Source organism: Schistocerca nitens, chromosome 8 (genome assembly GCF_023898315.1).
Source record: "Schistocerca nitens isolate TAMUIC-IGC-003100 chromosome 8, iqSchNite1.1, whole genome shotgun sequence".
Classification (NCBI taxonomy): domain Eukaryota; kingdom Metazoa; phylum Arthropoda; class Insecta; order Orthoptera; family Acrididae; genus Schistocerca; species Schistocerca nitens.
Window position 1 is genome coordinate 435,285,615 of NC_064621.1, and position 27,664 is coordinate 435,313,278.

Consider the following 27,664-nt stretch of genomic DNA (forward strand, 5'->3'; position numbering starts at 1 on the left):
GTCATCAGGATAGCATTGCTTCAACAGTTGTAATGTGTGTGTCCACTAGCAAGTAACTTTTACAAATCGTTTGCAGAAAGTACTTATGCAAGTTCTTTCACTACTTGCAGAAGTAGTTTGTGCAAGTTAATGGAAACCATTTCTTGCATCTTGCTGCAAATACTTGCAGAACTTGTCAGTTGCTGAAAGTTTATGAAAAACTTGCAGAAATTCAATGTGTGCAATATTGGTACAAAAGTATTAGAGTCAGCTGGAAAATGGTGTGAAGTCAGATATTCCGAAACAAATGTAGCGTTGGAACCCTTAAACTTTTAAGAGCTGTGTACTTACTTAAATACTGTATTTAAATAAAAATAAAATGAGCTGACTTTACATAGCAATTTTATTTTTACATTGAAGCCTGTACTTTACTCTACTTCTCTATGTAATTCCCACCAATATTAAGGTACTTGTCGCATCGTACTACCAGCTTCTACATACTGTCCTCGGTAGCCCCCACCAATATTAAGGCACTTGTCGCATCGTACTACCAGCTTCTATATACTGTCCTCGGTAGAAATATGCCGCCCAACTAGACAATCATTAGCGCAGTGACTGTCCAGATGCTTCTTCAAACACAAGAATATGTGGTAGTCACCGATCGTTAGATCTGGGCTGTACGGAAGTTGACCAAATCGTCAGTAATGACTGAAGGTCGCCCATTTTGTTTATCTTCACATTCATGTGGCCATCTTTAAAAGCTCTCACCCATTTCTGTACCACCCCATCACTGATAATGTTTTCTCCATACACTTCACTAATCTGACAATGAATTTCAGATGCTTTCATGCCTTTAACACTAAGTAAAGGCATGAAGTAAGTTACTTTGGTTCACCAGAAGTGAAAGTAGAATGGTAACATATGTGTCTTTATTGTATTATTATTATTTATTTACTTTCTCAGACTTTTTAGAAGTCTGGTTAAGAATGGAGTGACGCGGACCTTTATCAAGCGTCACTTCCTTTTTGCTGTACGGTACATGTTATATTGCATTTAGGAACTTTCGGGTAATTGAACATGTATCAATAATTACGGATTTCTGTAATTGTATATATATGTTTGGATGTAGCTGTATTGCATTGATGTATTGGTGGATACTGTGTGGTACGACTCCTGTAGTTGATAGTATAATTGGTATGATGTCAACTTTATCCTGATGCCACATGTCTTTGACTTCCTCAGCCAGTTGGATGTATTTTTCAATTTTTTCTCCTGTTTTCTTTTGTATATTTGTTGTATTGGGTATGGATATTTCGATTAATTGTGTTAATTTCTTCTTTTTATTGGTGAGTATGATGTCAGGTTTGTTATGTGGCGTTGTTTTATCTGTTATAATGGTTCTGTTCCAGTATAATTTGTATTCATCATTCTCCAGTACATTTTGTGGTGCATACTTGTATGTAGGAACGTGTTGCTTTATAAGTTTATGTTGTAAGGCAAGCTGTTGATGTATTATTTTTGCGACATTGTCATGTCTTCTGGGGTATTCTGTATTTGCTAGTATTGTACATCCGCTTGTGATGTGATCTACTGTTTCTATTTGTTGTTTACAAAGTCTGCATTTATCTGTTGTGGTATTGGGATCTTTAATAATATGCTTGCTGTAATACCTGGTCTTTATTGTTTGATCCTGTATTGCAATCATGAATCCTTCTGTCTCACTGTATATATTGCCTTTTCTTAGCCATGTGTTGGATGCGTCTTGATCGATGTGTGGCTGTGTTAGATGATACGGGTGCTTGCCATGTAGTGTTTTCTTTTTCCAATTTACTTTCTTCGTATTTGTTGATGTTATGTGATCTAAAGGGTTGTAGAAGTGGTTATGAAGTTGCAGTGGTGTAGCCGATGTATTTATATGAGCGATTGCCTTGTGTATTTTGCTAGTTTCTGCTCGTTCTAGAAAGAATTTTCTTAAATTGTCTACCTGTCCATAGTGTAGGTTTTTTATGTCGATAAATCCCCTTCCTCCTTCCTTTCTGCTTAATGTGAATCTTTCTGTTGCTGAATGTATGTGATGTATTCTATATTTGTGGCATTGTGATCGTGTAAGTGTATTGAGTGCTTCTAGGTCTGTGTTACTCCATTTCACTACTCCAAATGAGTAGGTCAATATTGGTATGGCATAAGTATTTATAGCTTTTGTCTTGTTTCTTGCTGTCAATTCTGTTTTCAGTATTTTTGTTAGTCTTTGTCTATATTTTTCTTTTAGTTCTTCTTTAATATTTGTATTATCTATTCCTATTTTTTGTCTGTATCCTAGATATTTATAGGCATCAGTTTTTTCCATCGCTTCTATGCAGTCGCTGTGGTTATCCAATATGTAATCTTCTTGTTTAGTGTGTTTTCCCTTGACTATGCTATTTTTCTTACATTTGTCTGTTCCAAAAGCCATACTTATATCATTGCTGAATACTTCTGTTATCTTTAGTAATTGGTTGAGTTGTCGATTTGTTGCTGCCAGTAGTTTTAGATCATCCATGTATAGCAAATGTGTGATTTTGTGTGGGTATGTTCCAGTAATATTGTATCCATAATTTGTATTATTTAGCATGTTGGATAGTGGGTTCAGAGCAAGGCAGAACCAGAAAGGACTTAATGAGTCTCCTTGGTATATTCCACGCTTAATCTGTATTGGCTGTGATGTGATATTATCTGAATTTGTTTGGATATTAAGTGTGGTTTTCCAGTTTTTCATTACTATGTTTAGGAACTGTATCAATTTAGGATCTACTTTGTATATTTCCAATATTTGTAGTAACCATGAGTGGGGTACACTATCAAAAGCTTTTTGGTAATCAATGTATGCGTAGTGTAGAGACCTTTGTTTAGTTTTAGCTTGATATGTCACCTCTGCATCTATTATCAGTTGCTCTTTACATCCTCGTGCTCCTTTGCAACAGCCTTTTTGTTCTTCATTTATAATTTTGTTCTGTGTTGTATGTGTCATTAATTTCTGTGTAATGACTGAAGTTAATATTTTGTAGATTGTTGGTAGGCATGTTATGGGGCGATATTTAGCTGGGTTTGCTGTGTCTGCTTGATCTTTAGGTTTCAGATAAGTTATTCCATGTGTAAGTGTATCAGGGAATATGTATGGGTCTGCAATGTAACTGTTAAATAATTTAGTTAGATGTGAATGTGTTGAGGTGAACTTCTTTAGCCAGAAATTTGCTATTTTATCATTTCCAGGGGCTTTCCAATTGTGCGTAGAATTAATTGCTCGGGTGACTTCATGTTGCAAAATTATCACTTCAGGCATTTGTGGTATCATCTTGTATGTATCTGTTTCTGCTTGTATCCACCATGCATGCCTATTATGTTGTACCGGGTTTGACCATATGCTGCTCCAGAAGTGTTCCATGTCTCTTATGTTTGGTGGATTGTCTATTTTTATGTGTGTGTTATCTATTGTTTGGTAAAATTTCTTTTGGTTTGTGTTGAATGTTTGGTTTTGTTTCCTTCTATTTTCACTTTTTTTTGTATCTTCTAAGTCGTTTCGCCAAAGCTTGTAATTTTTGCTTCTTTTCATCTAATTGCTCTATTGCTTCTTGTTGTGAGATTTTACCTAACCTTTTTCGTTTTTTGTCTGATATTTCATTTCTTATAAATTGTGTTAACTGTCCGATGTCTTTTCTCAGTTTTTCTATTCTGATCTGTAGCCTGTGTTGCCATGCTGGTTTTGTGGGTTTCTTCTGTGTGTTGGTTGGTTCTGATATCTGCCTAGTGTGTATATTTAGTGTAGTGAGTGCTCCTACATAAACCAGTAGTTGTAACTCTTCCATAGTTGTGTATTCATTTATTTTGTTGTGTATGATTGTGTTGATAGTTTTTATTGTTGTTTCGACTTGTGGGCTATTTGGTGGTCTATGCAAGAATGGTCTAATGTCTGTATTTGTGTCTTTGTATTCTATATATGTCAACTGAAATTTTTCTTCTATATCTAACATGTGTGTCACTTCGTGTTCTATTTGTGCTTGTGCTGGTGGCTGTCTTAAAATTTCATTTTCCTCTGATTGTTTAATTGATGCGTGTTGTTCTTTGTTTGTTTGCTCTGGGATGTTTGAGTCCATTACTGTATTTTCTTCTTCTTCTTCTAATTGCACATTATTTTGTTCCAGTATTTGTTGTACTTGTTGTTTGATGTTTTCTAATTCTGACTGGGGTATCCTGTTATTTTTTATTATTACACGAATCTGATCAGCTAGACGTTGTTCTGTTAAAAATTTTAATTCTGGGTATCTGGTAATAAATGTTGTGTATACTTGTGATCTGTATCCAGTTGTGTTGGTTCCTAGGTTTGTTGCTTGGTAATAACAGAACATGAGGTGTCGATTAACTTCATCTGACCATCTCATCCTCTGTCTTTGTTTTCCTTCTAGGGTGGTTGCAGGAAGCATATCCTGCAAAACACCTCTATTTGGATTTAAATCATTTTCCAGTTGGCTAGCAGTGTCATTACCATTGTGGGCGGGCATAGGGTTCAAGCGCCGTCCCCGACCATGACGGCGCTTGTCCGAGGCTTCTTTAGTTCTGTCCTGAACCAAGTAATCACACTAAAAGGGGGGTTAGCCCTATTAGTGGTTTGTTCTTTTCGTCGCCTTTTACGACTGGCAGAACATACCGGAGGCCTATTCTTTTCCCGGGCCTCCACGGGGTTTATTATTATTATTAGAAGAAGAAACATAAATGCATTGCTTGGGTAATAAAAGTAATAAATACTGTTTGCTGAAATTGAAGAGTAATTGAAAGGTCGTCTTTGGGGATATAGCTTGGTGCATTTTTGTGTCCTGTTTTTGAATATATGCTTGTAATATTAAAAAAGAGATGCTCAATGCTAGCATAAGACATTTTCAGGACGTTTTTAATCTTGAGTGTAGTCATCTGATTTTATTTCATTTAAGAGTGTTTCTTGATAGCTTGTAGCCATTTCTTCACCCAAACTTATCCTCTTTTGTTAACTTTATTTTTCGTTGTGATTTTTCTTCAATAAAAATAACACAATGACAGTGGCAGCTGCTCTGTTTGTAACACGACACTGTAGACTTCAACCTGCCAATCCCACAACACAACTGTGGTGGAAACACAGTGCAAGTACTTGCAGCAAGCTCCTGATACATTGCCCAAGTGACTTGCAGAAGTAAACTTGCGGAAAATTACTTGCTAGTGGAAACCTGCCTTTAAGGTCTTGATTGCTTAGCTGCAAATTTGTAGGATAAATGAAACTTACTCATATGATAAAATTGACTAGAAGTACGATGCTTAAAGGAGAACCATATTTTAGAATGTTCATGTGTGTGTAAGTGTTTAAGATTGAATTATAAACTGGATAGACAAAATTATTTCATTGGATAGATGAAAAATCTACTCACCAAGCGGCGACAGAACATACACATAAAAGACTGTTGTGATTGGCATGCTTTCGGAGCCAGTGGCTCCTTCTTCAGGCAGAAGGGTTGAAAGGGAAGGAAGAAGGGGGAAGGAAAAGGAATCAAGAGGTCTTGGAAAAGGAGTAGATTTTCGGAAAGTCGCCCAGAACCGCGGGTCAGGGGAGACTTACCATACGGGATGAGAAGGAACTGGATAGACAGTTTGATGAACTGGTTTGGATTGCTTCAGATGCTGTTATCCACAACATAAAACTGTTTGGATAGACTAGAGGGATTAGAAAGCAAAATTGAAAAAATATATATATAAATCAGAATTAAAAAGGAACATTACTAAAAATATTTAGAAAATCGAAGATAATTTTACATTGAATGTTGATGTTTTGAACATATTTACTGATTGAGAACAATCAAATTACATTTTTCTACTTTTTAACAGAATATTCGCTGATGGAATATTTGTATTCTGGAACATATTTTGAAAATAATTAAACAAAAAATATCAAAGAAGAAACGATATTTAAAAATCAGAATTAAGAGAGATTCTTACAGTGGTAAATTTAGAATAGCTCCTGCACAGTGAATTAAGTAATCTGAAGCAATTTGTACAGAAGGAAGAAAATTATCTAAGACTATGATGAATCAGTTGTGCAAATAAATGAAAATTGTTTAATTTAATTCTAAATAATTGGTGTCAACATTTTTCAGATTTAATAGGCAGAAAATTTTCTCTGTCTTCCGTGTTACATAAGGAGTGAAAAGGAGTGTAAAAAAGCAATTTTAAAAATAAATTGAAGTTCCGTTTCCGTTACTCTCTCAAATATGCTGAGATGACAACATGATAGTATGATCACACTTAATGTTGACAGTGGTGACAAGCAGACGTTAAACCTGCTGTCAAAGAAATGAATATCTGAAGAGGCTCATATTTAAGTGAAACTAGTGAAAGTTCAATAGTACGTAACCTTTTGCATCTTATTTGTACATTAATTCCTAACTGTCACTGTATTCCCTGCATGTGATGCCTGTGTTTGCAGTCCTAGTTCCAGAAATCCTAGTTTCTTTTTTCTTCTTTCTTCTTAAGATAGGAAAGAGGGATGGGTTAGGGAAGGAGGGCAGGTCACAGAATGAAATGGACCCAGCTGTAGTGAGGATGAGAGGAGACAAAGGTGAAGGAGGTAAACATTAGAGAGGGAGTAGCAGGTCTTAGATAGCACATTAGTAAGCATTGTGTTAGGTTCACACCAGAGATAGAAGAAGAAATGAGTAAGAAATAAGGATTTATTGATGGGACAAGAAAGCTGAAGTGGAATGAATAATGCAGTTAATAACCAAGAGAAAAGGAGATGGGGAGAAACAAGAGAAAGACGAATGTGATTAAGATGCCACTAACAAACACACACACACACACACACACACACACACACACACACACACACACACACACACAAAATCCAAGCTTTCACAACCCACGGTTGCTTCATCAGGAAAGAGGGGAGGAGAGGGAAAGACGAAAGGATGTTGGTTTTAAGGGAGAGGGTAAGCGGTCATTCCAATCCCGGGAGCGGAAAGACTTACCTTAGAGGGAAAAAGGGACAGGTATACACGAGTGCGCGCGCAGGCATATGCAAAGGCAAAGAGCTTGGGCAGAGATTCAGTCGAGGCGGAAGTACAGAGGCAAAGATGTTGTTGAATGACAGGTGAGGTATGAGCGGCGGCAACTTGAAATTAACGGAGGTTGAGGCCTGGTGGGTAACGGGAAGAGTGGATATATTGAAGGGCAAGTTCCCATCTCCGGAGTTCTGATAGGTTGGTGTTAGTGGGAAGTATCCAGATAACCTGGACGGTGTAACACTGTGCCAAGATGTGCTGGCCGTGCACCAAGGCATGTCTAACCACAGGGTGACCCTCATTACCAACAAACACTGTCTGCCTGTGTCTGTTCATGCGAGTGGACAGTTTGTTGCTGGTCATTCCCGCATAGAAAGCTTCACAGTGTAGGCAGGCAAACAATGAACAATTCCTTGTAGTCTAAAAAATTTCTGAGTTTTTTCCAGATGGAAAAGTTCTCTGGTTTTTCCCAGATTTCCCAGCGTGTGTACATCTTGTATTAAGACTTCACTATTGTGTGATTACTTGCTTATGCTATTTATGGCTTTAAGAAATAGTTTTTGGGTAATGGATTCAGTCACTCCTCCTATGTAAATTCGTCAGTTGATTTTGTTTGTATGTGTTGGTGAGGGGGGATTTGTATATTGATATACTTTTATTAAAGCCTTGTACATTTGTTCTAGGCTGAAGAAGAAGAAGGCAGTTGCTCTTCCAAGGAAAATACCTTATCCATCAACTGGTAATCAGACACAGCCAACACCATCATACCACAATACAAATGGTGGTTCAGCAAGTGTCAGTACTGGACTTAAAATAGTGAAGAATGTTGGGCAGACTTCAGGAAACCCGAATTCTGGTCCCACTGTAAGGCCTCAGGCTGGAGCTGTGGTCAAAATGAAATCTGAACTAAACACAGCAATGTTTCATCATGGTACTGCAGGAAATGTGGTTCCTAGACCTAAAAATACCCCAGTGTTACCTAATCCAGCAGCTAATCAGACTCTTACTAATCCTACAAGTGTCTTGTCAGTGAATTCCACCAGTAGTGGTAGCAGTATTCGTAGTGCTTCCCAGGCATCTAGTGGTAACAAAGTAGGAGTGCCTCATTTGTTGTCAAGTAGCCCTGTGAAAGTGAAAAGTGGTAGTGATGTGTTTATGAGACAAAATGTTTCTGGGAAAAAGAGCCCTACATGTACTCCTGAAAGGCTATCACCTTCAGTATCAGTAGCGAGTGTTGTGCAGTGTAAGACTAAAGGTGGTGTAGATATAGTTCCTTCCAAAGGTTTGGATTTGACTATCAGTGGTGGGGGTAAGCAATCTCTTCCATCTGTGAGCAGCAGTACTGGTAAAATAAACTCTGAAATTAGTATTATACCTGTTACTGTTTCTTCCCAGACTGTTGTCTCTCAGAAGTCTCCTGCACTTTCTCTAGCTAATTTACCAGACTGCATTAGTGTAACTCCAGCTATTTCTTCCTCAGTACAATCTTCCAACACTATAGGCAACACGAAAGCTGTTATAAGCCTGAAGCAAAGAATTCTACAAGATACCACAAAGGAGAGGACAAGGTCACCTATCAACGTTGGCAACCTTACTTTACCCGGCAATCTTGAAGAGGAGGGTATAGAAGTAATTGAAATAATAAATGACAATTCCATCGCATATGATAATCAGAAGAGTGAAAATTTTAGATCGGACGATATGCGTAACATTACTCATACCAAAATGAAGACTGAAATAAGAAAAAGAAAGAAAGGTATTCCAAAAGAGCTCCCATCTGCCAGTCTTGAACCCATTCATTCTGCAGCAGAACTGAAATCTCAAGCATCAAAAATCTTTACAAAGAATTCAGACAAGCAGTTGTGCGAAGAAACTGCTGCAGCTGCTGACATTATAAACCAAATGATAAGTGATTCTCCAGTAAACACTTCCAATCAGAGTACAAAAGAGCTACATACTAGTGAAGGGAAACATTTGGGGGTTACACCTAGTGCTGATGGCTTTACCCTTTCACAAGCATCTAAAAGGGAACTGGATACAAATGTCCAGGAGAAAGAAGAAACAGATATGGAAATTAAGAGAAGCAATGACAGTGACAAGAAATTGGATGATGCAATTGTAAATAGTGAGTCCAAACAGTCTGCTGCTGATATAGAAATAGGCAAAGAAATTAGTCGTGTCATGAAATCAATTGTTGAGTTACAGAATATGAGCGGTGAAGATACCAGTCAGACTGCAGAAAAATACACTCAACCCAGAAACTCTGCTGTCTCAGTGCATCCTGTAAGTAATTCAAAATCTTCACATTTAAAAACTGTTGTAGAATCTGAAGATGCTAATATAGTGAGTGCCCATTCATCACCAAAGTCTTCAAGTGAATTTGGGAAAACAAACATTTTGTTTAGTGGTTTCCAAGAAGAGTTTCAAAAACACATTTTTCGTGATAGTACAATGGCGGAGATTGAGACTTTGAACTTCAAAACAGGAAAAGGTGCTATAACAATTTCGCCAATCCCACAGCAGGGGTCAACTGCAATGAAACACAGTTCTTTAACAGTGGAAGGTAAGTTATCTAACCCATAAAAGAAATTAAAATATCTGCATAATTTAATATTAAGGGCAATATCTTAAACACACTTGCATGTACATAGGAGTTTGTGTTATATCAGTTTGTATTCCCTTTTGCAAAGAATACTGAAATATGAAAAAATTAAATGCCAAGGTCAAAAATGAATGCTACAGGCTACTGAACGATAGATGAAACTCTGTTACAAACCATTTTTGCAGTAAATTTAATAGTAATATAATATTACTGCTCTCTCTCTCTCGAGTTTCCTCTTCAGATGCTACAAAAAGAAAGGAAGAAGGTGACCAGTAGAACAGAGAGAGGGGGGGGGGGGGGAGGGGGTGTAAGCCAATGGCCATTACAGATCAAGAGAGTGTTTAGTAGAATTTTCTGTTTCCCCAATCTGTTTGTGTGTCTCAGCTGCTTTCCGGTACAGGGGCTGACAGTGCTGTGATAGTGGTGGAGTCTTGGGTCTATTTAAACGGTTGTATGGGCATGATAATTGCTCACCATGCTTATATAAAGAGCAGTAAGTAAGCACATAAATTTGGTTTTGATGATAGCAGCTCAGCTATCGAACTTCTATGCCCCCCTCCCCCTACCACTCTCCCCCGGAAAAAGTATTTTTGAAAGTCTTGAACGTATGTTATGAGGTAGGAATAGAGTAATAGATGCGATGCTTCCAGTAAAGATATCCTGAATCTCTAAAAGTAACTCTTAATGTTGGAAGTAAGTTACTTTGAAACGTGTAAATACTTTTTGGTACAAAAATTATTATTGTAGCCATTTTGTATGAGTAGAAATTGGTATTGTGGTGGATAAGAATAAGATATGCGAAACAATTTTGTGGGAAAAGTTGAGCAGTTGGTAATTAAATTGTCCATATGCTTCCCTTAAATCTATAAACTCTACATATGGTTAGTACATCTGGTGGTGTTCCGAAGATCATAAGTGCATTATATTGTTGTGTGTGAGACATTAATTATCTATTCATGGCTGCTATTTATGAATGTTCCAGTTATCACATCATGGGTAGTTGTTAATAACACGTTGTTTTTAGAATATTACAATAATGGCAACTGCAAGATGGATACAACCAGATACGAGAAAAGACAACTATTCGCCTTTTTTGTGGGGTTGGGGAAAATCCTTGCCAGATCCTTTACATACTTGTACAGGGTGATCAGAAACAGTCTGAAAAGTTGTGAGGGTGTTGCAGGGCAGGTAGTGCTGAGAAACAATTGTTAAGAAAATATTCAATATGTTGTACCATTTCTGAGCTAATTAGCACTGAAGTCAGCCAATCAGGCTGTTGCACATGCAAATTAAAGTGGCCCACCAGAGACTGTGTCACCATACATGTTCCAAGAGTGTAATAAAAAATTGAACATGGGACACTAGTAATGATTGAACCCAAAACAAAGGCTGATCAGTCTTGTACGCTATCATTTATGCTATGAAAACAACTTCCAGTGAAGAAATCCTGAATCCCTAAAAGTAACTCTCTCTCTCTCTCTCTCTCTCTCTCTCTCTCTCTCTCTCTCTTTCGCTAATGGACCACTTGAATTTGTGTGCATAATGTACTGATTGGTTAACTTCAATGCTGTATCAAATTTATTTCTTAACAATTATTTCTGCGCTCAACCTACGCTACAAAGCCCTTACAAGGTTTGTAGACTATTTCTGGCCATCCCATGTATCCTACGTGTATAGTCAAGTGTGTTTCTAGGCATATACTTGATTTTTGTTGCAGGCTTCTGAAATGAGCACATTTAGGCTGAAAAAAAATCCTCATTAAATCTGAAAGCTTGATTTTGTTACAAAAACTATAGTGCAACTGTCTGTCATTTTGGTGGCATAATTGTTTTAACTGTAGTTTAGTTCCTACATAGTTCATAAGAGGGGAAAAAGGGATCTGAAAAATATACTGAAAGTGAATGAAACCTATCTCCAAAGGCATGTAGGACATTGCTTTCAATGGAACTTTACAGACTGGCCCTCTTTGATTTTCCTCATACTTAATGATTTGGAGATAGTGCTACCAGTTTCCTAAAGCAGTTAGACGCAATTCTTGAAAAACCTTAAAAAAATTGCCTTTAAAGATTAGATGATTTCCAACTGCCATTAAGTACAAAACTTTTAAAAATGAAATGGCCTATGGATGAGCGGGTAATGTAAAAGTCGAGTTATTGTCAAGTTGTTGGTTTGATCATTGCTACTTGGTTTGATACTCCTTACTAGCAAACGATATTCTTTTTTCTTTATTTCATTATATGTAAATTATATATTTACTCATATAGTACAGGTTTTCATGGCCAGTGCTTGCAGTATTCGATATACGGGCATAAGGCCATGGTACAAGGCAAAATTGGATGCCTAACATTTCGTCTTTCACTGCTGGAGTCTTCATGAGAGGTTTTAATAAGTCTGAAAGCTGTTATAAACTTAACCAAGCTTGGCTAGCTGAATTGTTTGTATACATCCATGCGGTGGTCAGTTTGTGATGTCATCAGACTGCTGTCTACAATTGAGGACTTGTGCTGATGTATGCTATAAAGGGTGTAGTGGGGAAGAGTTGGTGCTGTTTATTTACTTCAGCAGTAAGGCCCACAGCTTTTGTCTTCTGTTGAAATTGTTTCTGTACTTTAGAATTTATATGGCATCTCTGTACATCCTATCCTAGTAATTACTAGATCTTGCTAAAACCACAATGTCAGAGAAACGAATTTCGTGGTTTACCAGTCCTAGTGCACGGTCTGCTTCTGTTGAATTATCTGTCTTTCCCAGGCGACAATTTCTCTTGTGTCCCTGGAGGTAGGTGTTAATGCTTCTTTTTGTAGTTCCTATGTACACTTGGCTGCGTAAAGACTACGGAAAATGCTGTCTTGTCCAAATGAGATACAGCCAAGGGAAAAGCACCACAGGCGCAAAGATGCGAGCTGGTGCCAGTGCCATAGAGACTTGCCACTTGCACGAGTTCAACCAGTGCCACGTGCGGTGCTGAGAATGAAGATATCGACTTCGCCTTGGCCAATTGCCAGCCAAGTGCAATCCCCCAATGACTAGATGACAATGGACAGAAGCCTACTCGGAGAGTAGAAGAGCCGCTCTTGTCCACTTGGTTATAGATCATCATCCAGAGCAGACGTAGACAGGGAACGTCATTTAGTGAAGTCTTAGAAGTGAACAGACAGTGGTTGTAAATTGCATTTGCTATGTATTATGAAGTATACCTATGATTATTTGCACTTAGCTATTGAGGGCCTTTTTTGTGTTATATAGTGGCAGGGAGGAATTGCCTTAGCGATGTACAGCATCAGAAGCCGTTTCGTGAACTCACAAACTCAGCCTACCATAACAACAATGGCAACTCGGCCTGCACAGCAATAGCAATGAGGCCTTTACAAAACTGGCGACTAGGGTTTACAAAAGAAAGCCAACTCACTCAGACAGGTACCTCCACAAAACTTCCAACCCCATCCCAAGTGGAAAAGGGAGTAATCAAAACATCAGTAGCCTGGGCTAAAGGAATATGTGCATCAAAGTATTTGGAGCACTAACTCAATCATTTAAGAAGGGCATTCAGAAGAAATGGCTACTCCAATAAAGAGATAAATAGGGTGCTGTATCCTAAAAGGTCTAGAGTTCCCAATGGAAAAGAACCAATTAAAGGGAGAGTTTTCCTTCCTCTTGTAAAAAAAGTGTGGCAGCTCATATCAGCAAAGACTTGGAAAACACAATATTGGTAAGTGTTGAAACCAACGAGAAAGTTGCGCGAATATTTTTACACTGCAGAGGACCTACACCCACTGCTCGCCACAGGAGAAATATGTAAAACCCAATGCAATTGCGGCAAAGTGTACGTAGGAACTACAAAGAGAAGTATTAACACCTGCCTCGAAGAACCCAAAAGCAGTTGTCACTTAGGTGAGACAGCTCAATCAGCAATAGCAGATCACACAATAGGACCAGGAAACCTCCAAATTCGTTTCTCTGACACCGTGGTTTTAGAAAGATCTAATAATTACTATGCTATGATGTACAGAGAGGCCATTAAAGTTCTAAAGCATAAAAAGAATTCCAATAGAAAAGGAGAAAGAATGAATTTGGGCAAGCTGTGGGCCCTACTGCTGAAGTAAACAGACAGTGCCAAATCTTCCCCACTACCAGCTCCGTAGCATTAGCTGGCGTGACTCCACAATAATAGGCAGAGGTCTGCTGAGATCATCAACCAACCGTTGGATGGATACATATAAACCGTTCAGTGATACATATAAACAGTTCAGCTTGCTGATCTTGTTTGAGTCTGTAACAGCTTTTTGACTCATAAAAGCGTGTGATGAAGTCTCCAGCAGTGGAAGACAAAACCTTTGGCAGAGAATTATGCCTTGGATTACGACCTTATGGCTATAAACCAAATGTATATTTACTAACAAGTGGAAACATTAATTAACATATAGTGTATCATAATATTTAGCAAAAATGATATCTTTTATATTTTAATGACTAATTATGTGAAAATGTAAATGTTCACAATAAATTAAAATTTGTTGCAAAAATATTTTATTTTTAGAACTGAACAGTTTTTAAAAAAATTGGTTTGGCCTTTTGAGGACCAAATGAAGTAACTTGCGCCTTTTTTTCTTTTTTCCATTTTTCTTCCCAACAGTTTTTTGTTATTTTCCTGTGTTGTTCTCTTCATTCTTCAGTCAATTTTGTGCTTGTATTTTCTTTGTTTTCTCCTGTAACCCCTGGAAACTTTCAAGGCCCACCCACAAGCAACAATTTGCCTGCACAGATATCTGCACAAATGTCTGTGCATGGAATGAATTGCTGCAAATCTCTTGCATTTAAACAACATGTTTTTATTAGGCGATATCCAAGTTTTCTGTTTCCCCAGCAGTTTCCATAAATTCATGGGCATTATTGATGGAAATAATTTTTTCATTTAACACTGAGGCATTTCAAATGCTTCTAACAAATTTTAAATTATCCTAAAGTGATTCATAACTAAAATATAAAAATTATGGTTCAATATTTGTTACTTAAACATTTCCACATGATAGTAAATATAGAATGCGAAGGGGGGGGGGGGGGGGTTGCTATTAGCAAGGATAGAAACAACAGCTTTGTAATTACTAGTCTTCAGGCTAGCTTCTCATGACCCTTCAAATCCCTTAGTGTGAGAGGAAACTGAAGAAAGCCAGCCCATAAGCCGCTTGTTAGTTCGTTTTTGTACCTTGCCATATTCCACATTTCTGTTAGAACTCTGAATTCAGCCAGGCACCTCCAAAGCACACCTCTTTAGCTTATAATGCTGAATTTAAAATGATTGTGTAATGTCACTGAGAGAAGCTAAACAGTCTCTCTCTCTCTCTCTCTCTCTCTCTCTCTCTCTCTCTCTCAATTATGCAACTAATCTGCCAGTAATGCTCATAAATAAATCTTTTTTAATTTCGTTCCACAGGTTGTGAAAGAAAATTTCTGTCTACAGACCTGCCTTGATCTCCTGCTTTCCTACCCTTTAGCAATGGCTTTGACATAAGTATACATGGAAAATATTTAATTACCACTTTTCCTATCATTTCCTCAAAGTTTACATACTCGTGACCGAGATTATAGTGAACTGCAAAAATCTCTTATGGAGCAGGTGATAATTTTAGTGGCTTTTGCAAAAGTTATACAAAACTGGTGTTTTATTCAACCATAAGAGCCATACAATATGCAGCCATTGTGTATCCATAATGCCTACTCCATCTGTACTCACACCAGCATATCTGCCCCTGTGATTTATTTCATTGTGAAATAATCAGATAGTTGTATGCCAATGAGACTTGTTAATTCTGCAGATATGAATTGCCAGGGGAGCTGCGTTAGAAGGGTTATGGCTTGAGAAACAGAACATTCTTTCCATCTATACTGCACTACATATTACTTTATACTCACATTAGCTTATGACAAATATGTCTGTGCTCCACCACACATCATAGAATTTGTAACATGGGGTAATAGTGTTGCATAATAATTTTATCACCTTCCTTGTTAAATTGTTGATCATGGTTAGAAGTAACAGCTGTTATGACACTTGTATGAGTTACTGTATTCCTACAATGTTGTTATCATGGGCATTACATAACACAGCATTCTTTTTTTTGGGGGGGGGGGGTGGCAGTGGGGAGATGTTAGATTTTTTTCCCTTGACTTTTCAACAGCATGTTCTAGAAAAATGTATTAATAATGATAATAGAAGTAGTAGTTTTCAGAAGCATTGTATCACTTTAAAACACACTATCTATTTTGGGTGAAATGGAACAAAATGAGTTGAAATTGCTAAACAGTCACAGCCGAGAAATTTGTCACATCTATTCCATTTGATCATGCAGATACAAGGTCTTTCCAGGAGGTCTTCATATGGCACTGGAAACAGGAATTCATTTGTGGAACTGTGTCCTATGACATTCACATGGTCTTGGGAAGTCTAATAAACTTAAGTTGAAAAGGTTTTCATTGTGCTTAACAACGCTAATCCAAAGTATATTCCGATCTTCCCTGGATAAAACATCTCTTGGTATCCAGATGCGAGCTTTTGGGAGGCCAAAATCCAGTGATAGTCTTTCAATTTTGTCCAGCCTCACAGCCAAGGAATTGCTTGTTCCTTGAACTCTACAGTGAAATTCAAGATGTTTTTCCTGGATTTCAGTTGCTGAGTGGTGGTCTGTGAACCATGGATCAGTTGTCGTTTTGGGAGACAGACAGCATAACACACTCCCTTATAAGCTGCCACTTGGAGGCGTGAGACAAGCCATGTAAAAAGTTTTTCCATTGTTGGTTTTAGGCTGTCAGTTATTAGTAGTTAACTTTCATTGAGGGCAGATGATTTGCATGGCTTGTGTAGATTTCCTTGTGTGCCTAAAATATTCTTCAGTGGAGAAGTACTATGCTCACATCAGTTGTCATAAATGAATAGTGGCATCCCCAGGTCATGCAGGTTGAATTTCATAACAAATTATTCCTAACGTTGACTTTTTATTTGGTATTAAAGCAATGCTTCTGAAGAGTTACTTCTAGGTAATTTGTATTGGAACATTGCTTCATTATTATTCTCTCTATGTGGCTGTTGGCCTCCTTGAGTCTTGCCTGAAATGAAGGGGAAAATTACAAACTGTAGCTTTCATTGGGTTTTCATTAAACAGTGTTTTAGTTTTTGATTTACATTTTATATTGATCAAGATTTTCAGCTAATAGAAATTTTTTTTGTTATACTTTATTAGCTGATTTAATTTGTACTTCTCTGAAATCCAGCACAGGAATAATTTTTGAGGTGACTTTGATGGTTGTAATTACCATAAGATCCTGGGTCATCTCATAGCTGCTCTTCCCCTGCAGTTTGTGGCAGACAATGTCACATCCAGCTCATAGCTTTGTAAATGGTGTGATACCATGCCCATAACTACTCAATTGTTATATTCACCCTTAGTATGTTGAGTTATAGTTAGGATGTGAGATGTAATATTTTTCTCTCTGATATAAGCCTTCATTCAGTTTAATATCAACTTTGCTTATATTTTTGTAGGAGAGATAATGACTGATAATCTTTCAGATCTTCAACTTCCATGTCTGCTTTCAGAAGTGCAACAATGTTTGCTTTCTTTCAAACAATGTTTGTACGGCATCCCTCAACCAGTTTTGGTTCAGCAAAAAGCATGATTTTGTTTGCAACAGCCTTAAACATACCCATGTCATCCCATGTATTTCCAGTAACTCCTGGTAGATTGCAGCACTGTAACAAGTGTTCAAAACAGCAGTTGCAACTGAGGTGCATTCCAAATAATGATCATTTATTGAATTTCTTTTGGTGGAAAACCACACCATCACAAATATTAACAGAATGTCTAAAAACACCAGGCAGTGAATAGAAGCTGGGCGAAGCTTCTGTTGTCAACAGAACAAGGAGAAAGAAATCTGTTTGATCTTCCGTGTGCAATCCAGCTGCACACAGCTGTGATGGCTGCAGTGTGCACACACACTTTTATTCCAGATGATTGACAAATAACAATCAAGCAACTATATCTTCACTTGGCATCTCTCTTTGTAGTGCTGACACAATTTTCCACAGGTTAGCATATTCATGGGTTTGTGCCCCCTGGGTTCCTCAAAGACTGAAAAGCATAAAGAGGAAACCAAAACATTTGTGCCAAATTGCTTGGGACATGACAACCAATCCTCTGTCCAACCAAATGAATGGCCTTCATCTAAGTGTGGCCAAAACATGCTCCAGTCCTGCTGCCCTCCTCGCCTCAGTCTCTGCTAGCCTCCATCCCACACCCACTGCTCTCCTTAACACCATGCCTTCTGTTACGCCCAGTCTAAAATTGTTTGTGTACATACACATATTGTTAGTCCGTTAACTTTGTGAAGGGACTCTGCCAGAATGGTTAGCAAGAATTTCTGTCTTCTTCACATGCATCTTGGTTTATCAGTGCTTTAACGATATAATGAGTGGTTACTTTTACTCCTTCCACACTTGTAATCTTCTAGAGACTTCCCAGTATTGTATTAATAGATCTTATTCTTTTGCTTGATTAAAATCAAATGGATGAAGGTAACTATAGCAACCGTTGTGTAAATTAAGGCGAGATGGCTGATATGTCTACTGTTTTGCCTGTCATGTTAGTCTCCTTTCATGTGAAATAGAACAAATTTTTTAGCATGTTCCAGTTTGGAGGAGTTTTCTTCCTATGTAGGAATTCTGTAAATAATTTTGCAAGTTCCTTTTTTATGATTTTTCTTCCAGTTTTAATGATTCATATTAAAACATCTTTACCTCCTAGACTATTTTTTTTCCTTTGTACCTCAAATGACTAAACTTCTTATCTGGTGTTACCTTTCAAAACACTCACCGAGCGGGGTGGCGCAGTGGTTAGCACACTGGACTCGCATTCGGGAGGACGACGGTTCAATCCCGCGTCTGGCCATCCTGATTTAGGTTTTCCGTGATTTCCCTAAATCGCTCCAGGCAAATTCCGGGATGGTTCCTCTGAAAGGGCACGGCCGACTTCCTTCCCCGTCCTTCCCTAATCCGATGAGACCGATGAGACCTTTCAAAACACTCAATTTTTTTACTTTATCTATCTGTGTTGTCATATAATAGAATCTGTTACACCTCCTTTATCCTTAAAGACATTCAGATATCTACATTTATCACTTCTTGCCCGATTAGTCTGCTTATTTCTAACTTTGTATCTGTTTTGGCTCTGTATCTTACAAATCTGTGGTCTCTTGTAATATTTCATCATCACTTGGCAAATACAAGCAGTTTAATTGTAATTACTGTTTGCCAAATACAAACCTTTTGTTCTCAGCAAGTTCTACTAATGAATGACCTCAATTATACACCCAAAGTTTTCCAGTAAAGAATTAGTCTTTAGTTTTTGTCTCACTTTTGCACTAAAATTACCCATTATCATCTTTTGATGGAGTTTGCTATTATTGATCAGTTTCTATAACTCTTTTCAGAGGCGTATTACCACCTCATCAGAATCTGAGCATATGGATGCTACATTTTGAATGATTTCAAAGGAATATCTTTCATATGTTTTTAAAGCAATTCAACTTTTTCTGTCTAAGATTCCTTCAATATCTATGATAATCTTTTCACTTATCTTTTTTATAATGAAGCCTACATTACAATTTTCCCAATGCTCTTTTTCCCTGTAATAAAATGTGTTCTTTTTTAAATTTTCTGTGTTCTTTGTTTTCTTGCTATAGCTCAGATAAAAATCAAGCTTCATCTTAAATAACTCTTCTTCAAGTATCACTAACCTATCATCAGAGCTTGCCATTTGTTGACCCCAAGAGTAGTAGCTGTTCCATAAATCATTCATTTACTTAAACCTTGACTCACATAAAGGCAGTCAGGTGTGTCCCATTGTCAGAGTTCCCTCACTCCACAACTCTCAATGTCATTGATACTCAAGCCTGAATACTGATGCATACAAACCATAGAGAGAGAAAATACTAAAGAAATACCAGAAAAAAAGTGACCAATTGTTTATTTCCATCAGCCACCAGGAAGATTTCATTTTGCCTGTAATAGAGTAGCATAAATCTTGAACCTTTGCCAACAAACATACACAAAATTAAACAATTTTGTGAACTTGGAGGACGGTACCAGTAATTATAATGCTATTATTGTGTTTGTAATGTTAAATACATAGAGTAATATTTCTTCATAGTAATTTAACAAGATAATGGTTGCTAATTACCTGAGTACTCAGACCTGACAAGGAAAATGTGATGGAGATAGTACATGCATTACATAGTAAATGTAGCAAGAGATAGTTAGGTTTGGAATGATCAACTATGGTTCAATAACAAAGATAGTGTCCATATGTAAGCCGTAAGATATTTGTCACTGACACTTGTGTTTAATCTATCTGCAAATGCTGTGAGACTGGAGCTGAGACAAGCATACAGTTAGCTATGGGAGAACCATTCAGTGAATTTGATAGTAAAATCTCACCCAACAAATTGTCATAAAGTTCTCAAAGATCTTTAGAGGTTTTGGTTTTGCATGACATTAGTAAACTTATCAAACTCTTCTACCTAGCTAGTTATTACTTATACTAGCACTTAATTGAAAAAGGATTTGTCATAATAATACGGTAAGGTGGGGTAAGATCGGATGGAATTTTCATATTCTTTAAGTTAACTTCGTAAAGAACATTAGATTCTCGTGACAAAAAGTGCAAGATATTATGGATGACGTTGGAAGATAATAGGATCAAAGAACTTTAGTCAAAAATATTTTTTGGTGAGTCAGAATCTAACAAATAAAAACTGTCTGATGTTACCCCTTTGATGATGTAATTTCAGACATTCATTGAATTTTCATGCAAAGGTCCATATTACCCTCTAATGGGGTAATTTCAGACAGTGACTATCTTTTTAAAAAATACACATATTTAGGAACATGTTTAGAAAACATTTTCTACAGATGGTTACAAAATATTCTATACATCTTCAGTAAACATTTGACACACATTTAGAAAACTTTCACAGACATATTTACAAAATATTTCATTAATAAAGACAGTCTACTAACACATCAAATCAATAACAACCTACAATATGTTCTGAATGAAAGAAAACTTCCCCTTTTCTTCTCTTGGAGTTAGCCACACTCTTTCAATTTGGCCTTTGTCAACAGTGTCATCATCTGGAATGACAGGAAAAATAAACAGAGATTTGCTGCCTTGGTGTGGATGCAGAAATCTCACTTCCATTTCCTTTGCACCCACTTCTGTTGTGATTGTGACAAACTGCCTATTTTGCTGCCCCCCCTCCCCGTCATGTGTGGATAAACCACAAGAATAAAAGCCTCCATTCCCAGAAGTGCTTCCTCTGTTCTGTTGCTTTTGTCACCAGTGGATATTGCATCATTATTCACAAGCAATTCAGACACTGAGCCAGCATATTCTCTCTTATTCATATCAATGCCTAAAATGGATTTTCCTGGGATAACATCTAATTTTCGCTTTCATTGGACTGTGTTATTTTTCATTCCATAGTGAACATTCTGAAGCATATCTTCAAAGCTTGAAGACCAGCCTTCTAAAGAGTTGTTTTGAGAATTATCTCCCTCAGGCAATTTTTGAGGACTCTTTCAGGGTCAAATGGAATTAATCCCACTGCACAGAATGCGCTTCTTATATTATCTTCTTCAGTTGCTGACACTTTTAAGTGTTTCCTTCAAAAGTGAGGGGAAAGCATCTTTGGATACTGGCCCTTGGGACCTTTTCTTCCATTGCATAAGCACTGCCTGCCAAGTAGCTGTTAAAGGTCTGAAGAAACCTGCGTCTAATGGCTGTAATATATGAGTACTGTTTGGTGGCAACAAAATAAGAGAATTTATTTTTCTCACAGTCATCAATTGGTCGCAGCGAAATATGACTTGAAAAGTTATCTCCTAATGTAACTTTCTCCCTCTCATTGACTTCAGCTAAGGCAGTGCAATAGTAATACACCAGTCTTCGAATGTAGACAGATCAAACCATCCACTTTTATTGCGGTTATAGAGGGTTCCTTTGGGACCACCTCCTTGCCAGGTGTCCCATAAATGCTCTGATTTTAAAACCACATAGGGAGGTAACAGACTTCCATCCCCAGTGGCACCCATCATTACTGAAATATACTAATCTTAGAAGATCTAAGATCCTTTCAGGACGTTTTGTTCTCCTTCTGTCAATCACATACTTCCTCTCAGTGTCATCACACAGATTGGTCTCATCATAATTGATTACATTTTTGGAATCAATATTTTCCATTTTTTCACCAACATACTGGAAATAGGATTTCACTGCCTCGTAACTCAATTTGGCATGTTGCCTTTAATATTCTCAGATAGCCAGACGCTTAATATGGCATAGTGACGCTGTAAGAATGACCGTGACTACTCAATCCCTGCATGATACAAGGAAAACGTTTTTCCCTTCGTCCACATTTATCAAGCTATCCTTTCACTATGTACCTAACATCATCAGAGATAAAAGAAAAACCCCAATGTGCAACCCTTAAAATACCACGAACAAGTGTGTTCTCTTCAATGGTACTTAAGACAAGAAGGCCTTCCAATCACTGGAGAGTTTGTATTATTAACTTTATTCTCTAACATCGAACATGATACATTAAATTTGCTTGACGCCTTTCTGTAAGATAGTTTTCCTGATCTTACAACAGCAACCATCTTTTCAAGGTTTTCAGTGGCTTAATTGCACCTCGGAAGAGCACCAAGCCTACCTTTTGTAGGTACACGGCATTGTCTGATATTACCCCAATGTGTGTAGTTATCTGTAAATAGTTCACTACACTTAGCGAAAGTGAGATGTGGAGACAAGCTGTATTCACATTTCCTTCTTAACATTTAACTAAGTAAACTATGAGCAAATTAAGCTTACCATTTTTTTCTCTTCTAGTACAAGATGAAAGTATTAGCATAAAGATAGCTATCAACAATTGTACACTGCACAGTAATCTGTGACACACCACTGTTCCAACTGCAACAGTGTGTGTTCGTATATGCTTGACAATACATAATTTGTAAACAGCAAATTGCGCATGAAATAAAAGCTTGCATTCAGTGATACCATCGCAAGAACAGAAATACGCTGTTCCTGTGTGAAATTAACCCCGTGTCCGATTTTTCCACCTTCTTACAGTAGCTCAAAAATATATGGGCAGACAAAGAATATAAGTATGCTTTTATGAGGATATTACTTGTGGTCGGCCATGACCTTGATAAAGAAACCATCCTGGCATTTGCATGAAAAGATTTAGGAACATAGCAGAAAACATAAATCGAGATGGCTGACAGAGCAAACTTTATCCTCCTAAATATGATGTAATGACCTCACTGCCTCACTTAGTTTGTCCCTATTGTGTGAGGGGCATTCCATAAGTAATGCAACACCTTTTTTTTCTGAAAGCAGGTTGGTTTTATTCAGGATTCCAACACATCGTATTATTCCCCACTCGTTTGGCTACAGAATCCTATTTTTCAACATAATCTCTTTCAGTGCAGTGGCCTTACGTCACCTTACTGGGAGGGTCTGTACACTCACATGGTACCACTCCACTGGTCGATGTCGGAGCAAACGTCTTGTTGCACCAATAACCTCCCCGTCATCCACATAGTGCTTCCTGTGGAATGCATCCTCTATTGGGCCAAACAGATGGAAGTGCAGCGAGGAACCCAGTAGGCACACACCCAACTGTTGGTCGAGTGTGTCAGCACTACCAAGAGAGACATCCAATTGAGCAACGAAGTGTTTGATAGTGATCCGTCGATCACCTCAAATCAGAGTGTCCGCACTTTCCAATGTTGAAGAAGTCACAGCTGTGTATGGCCAACTGGCTCGCGAGAGATTAGACAGGTTTGCACAACCTTGTTGCAATGAGGACAGATGCCCTTACCAACAATGAAAGCCCCTCGAAAATGCACTTTGATTTAAACACAATTTGCTCCAGATAACATGGAACATAGTTTTGCTCCTCATCAGTGCACACACTAACGACACCTGCAGGTGACTCCAGAACTACAAGCATGTTTCCCTTGCACTAACTCCAGTCTGCTCAGAAAACTGACTTCCAGCTCAAAAACATGAAACTGTGCCCCATAAATGAGACAGTGCTCAAATGGTTTAAATCATACCTAACTGGAAGAGTGCAGAAAGTTGAAATAAGCAGTTCACATACTATGCAAAAAACTGGTTATTTCTCAAACTGGGGAACAATCAAGAATGGGGTGCTGCAAGGTTCGGTCTTGTGTCTTCTGCTGTTCTTAATATATATTAATGACTTGCCATTCTATATTCATGAAGATGCGAGGCTGATACTTTTTGCTGATGATACAAGTATAGCTATCACACCCAACAGACAAGCATTAACTGGTGAAATTGTAAACGATGTTTTTCAGAAAATCATTAAGTGGTTCTCTTCAAATGGGCTCTCATTAAACTTTGACAAAACACCGTACATACAGTTCACACAGTAAATGGAATGACACCATTAATAAATATAGACTTCGATCAGAAATCGGTAGCTAAGGTAGAATATTCAAAATTTCTAGGTGTATGCATTGATGAGGGGTTGAACTGGAAAAAACACACTGAAGATCTGCTGAAATGTTTGAGTTCAGCTACTTATGCTATTAGGGTCATTGCAAATTCTGGTGATATACATTTCAATAAATTAGCTTACCACGCCTATTCATTCTCTGCTTTCGTATGGCATCATTTTCTGGGATAATTCATCGTTGAGTAGAAGAGTGTTCATTGCACAAAAGCGTGTAATCAGAATAATTGCTGGAGCTCATCCAAGATCGTCCTGCAGACACTTATTTAAAGAGCTAGAGATCTTCACTGTAGCCTCACAATATATATATTCACTTATGAAATTTGTTATTAACAATCAGAACGAATTCAAAAGTAATAGCAGTGTACATGGCTACAACACTAGGAGAAAGGATGATCTTCACTACTCAAGGTTAAATCTGACTTTGGCTCGGAAGGGGGTAAATTATGCTGCCACAAAAGTCTTTGGTCACTTACCTAATAGCATCAAGTGTCTGATAAATAGCCATATAGCATTTAAAAGGAAATTAAAAGAATTTCTGAATGGCAACTCCTACTCATTAGATGAATTTTTGGATATAGTAAGTGGGTAATTTCCCCAACCCCAACAAAAAAAAAAATTAAAGTATTAAGTGTCGTGTAATATTTGGTGTAATGTAATATCTTGTATAGACACCTTTTATTAACCTGACATGTTCCACATCATTACGAAGTGTCGTATTCATGATCTATGGAACAAGTACTAATCTAATCTAATCTTGCACATGTTCATGTCTTCCTCTCTGTCATCCTGAAAATAAGAGCCAGCACCCCGACCCCCAAGGAGAATGACAAGCTATTTCTATCATGCACTGTAGGTCTTGGCACATGATTTTCTTGTGAAAGCATTATATTGTGGCTATGTAATATGACAGGATGTTGTAGTTATCCCTTTTCTTTCATGGTCAGTTGTGTGAACAGCTTTGCACAGTCAAGAGCTTCAAGCACCACTTTTGTGAACTCTGTAACGGCTGATATTGTACTCGTCCCACTCCATAAACCAAAATGTGCTTCGTTAAAAAGTATGTATTTATTCATGGAACTCATTAATCTAGCTTTCATGATTGATTAAATAATTTTTGAGAGTGTCAGAAGTAGTGAAACTTGCCTGTACTTTTCAATACTCTCTGCATTACCTTTCTTTACTAAGGGCACACTGTGTTCATGTTTTAGGTACTCTGGGAAATACGTATACTAAAGGATTAATTTATTATGTTTGCTAATGGGCTATCTGTGCACTCCTTCAGGAGAGAAACGAGAACCTCATCTATGCCTGCTAACTTCTTATTGTTTAATTTCTGTTCTGTCTCCTTGACTTCAAACTGTGTTATGGGAAACAGCACCATGTGCTAACTGTATACATCATTGTGAGTGCTACATGTTTTTTAGGATGATTTTGTTGCAACCTGTGGTGATATGCTGTAGAATATATACTTCAATGCTACAGCATTCATTCTATTGCTTTAGTACAGTGCGATATTCAGAACGTGTACACAGTAGTTCCAATAACTTCTGGGACTGCCTCAAAATACAATACAGATCGATGATAAAAATTTATGATTGTTTTAGTTATCAGCGTAGTCTATCTCTGTAGCAGAATGGTCAGTGTGACAGACCCTCACACCAGTGACCTAAGTTTGATTCCCAGTACTGCTAGAGATTCTCCCATGGTGGGAGGAATCTACCAGGATGCACTCACCCTTTTGATGCCAATTGAGGAGCTATCTGATTGAGAGGTAGTGGTTCCAACGTCAGAATGTTGACAATGGCCAGGAGTGTGGTGTGTTGACCCATGCCCCTCCATACCGCATCCGGTGATGAACGACTGAGGGTGACATGGTGGGCAGTGACTATTGTGTGGTCTTCAGGGCCTGATATGGCGTTTCCTTTCCATTTTTCATACTAATTTTCGGTATAAGCATATCAAACCTAACATTATTCACCCTTCTCACCCCTACCCAAAGAGAAGAGACACTAACAGTGTTTAACACAGCTTCTAGCTATGGTAATGAACTCGGTTCATCAAAAAAGTGTGTCACCAACTTTCTTTATGTATGCCATATGCAGCGGAAGCCTCGGCCTGATGATTAAATCCCATAAAGCTAACAAGTTGCTGGTACATTGATAGCTGTTTAATCCACACTTTGAAACAGTCCCAGACATTTTCTGTTGCATGTACATAGTGATTTAGCAGAGCAATCAAGATTTAACACAGCTGTTGTCATCTTTGAAAATGGGAGTGTCCATACAGCATACTACAGAATCTTGAAGATGTAGAAAAAAGAACAAAACTTGTTTATTGAGGCATCGAATTAGACATCCTGCTTCATGCTTAGAGGAACCTGATAAGTGAGCGTAAGTTATGGTATGGAAAACATTCCTAAAATGTCGCAGAATCACCCTCCATATCAGTGGGTTAAATGCCTCGTTAGGCCATCCATAGACTGACACCTTGTGTCCTTTTAAAAGAGACAAAATTGCAACTTGTCAGACCACACTGCATGCCTCCAGTCAGACATTATCCAGTTGCTGTTTTGGATCTCTGAAGACATGCAGTTTGATGGGCCAATCTGAGAAATTGTCTTTTGTGAGATAGCCAACTCCAAATGTGTGTTGCATGCAGTTTTCTTGGCAATTTGTGCTTGGAAACTGGTTGAGATGGACCTGACGGCAGCAACTCCTGTGGGGTTGACAAGATGTGACATGCGTCTACATTCTGTCTGGGATATGATGTCTTTACGATCACTGTCACTATGTCATGTTTCATGGCTACTAGTGTGACACAATTCCTTGAAGGCATGTTTAGCAGTCCACATTGAGACATAAACAATTCGAGAGACGGTATGGTCCTGAGCACATCCTGTTACAGCTCCTATCTACATCTGTGCCTTCATAGATACTCTGCAGTTCACCTTATGGCGCATGGCAGAGGGTATGCCTTTCTACTACTAGTCATTTTCTTTCCTGTTCCACTTGCAAATAGAACAAAGGGGAAATTACTGTCTGTATGCCTCTTTATGAGCCCTTATATCTCATATCTGTGGTCCCTATAAACATGTATGTTGGAAGTAACAGAATCACTCTACACTCAGCTTCAAATACTGGTACTCTAAATTTTTGCAGTAGTGTTCCTCACAAAGAATGTTGCCTGCCCTCCTGAAACTTCTCCATAACACCTGCTTTTTGTCAGAACCTTCTACTAACAAATCTAGCAGCCTGCCTCTCAGTTGCTTCAATATCTTCCTTTAATCTGACCTGGTATGGATCCCAAGCACTTGAACAGTACTCAAGAATAGGTCCCTCCAGTGACCACTCCTTTCCAGATGAACCACACTATCCTAGAACTCTCCCATGAAACCTTTCCTACTACAATCCTAACAAACTCTTTCCATTTA

The 27,664-nt window shown here is 37.9% G+C and overlaps 1 protein-coding gene across 1 annotated transcript in view; it reads left to right on the forward strand.

Annotated features, from left to right (window-relative positions):
• Nucleotides 1-27,664, forward strand: part of LOC126199195 (ubinuclein-1) — a 370,199-nt gene that overhangs the window by 310,776 nt on the left and 31,759 nt on the right. Inside the window, exon 12 of the mRNA XM_049935975.1 lies at nt 7,718-9,597. Within this exon, the coding sequence (XP_049791932.1) occupies nt 7,718-9,597 (1,880 nt within the window). The remainder of the gene's footprint in view (nt 1-7,717; nt 9,598-27,664) is intronic.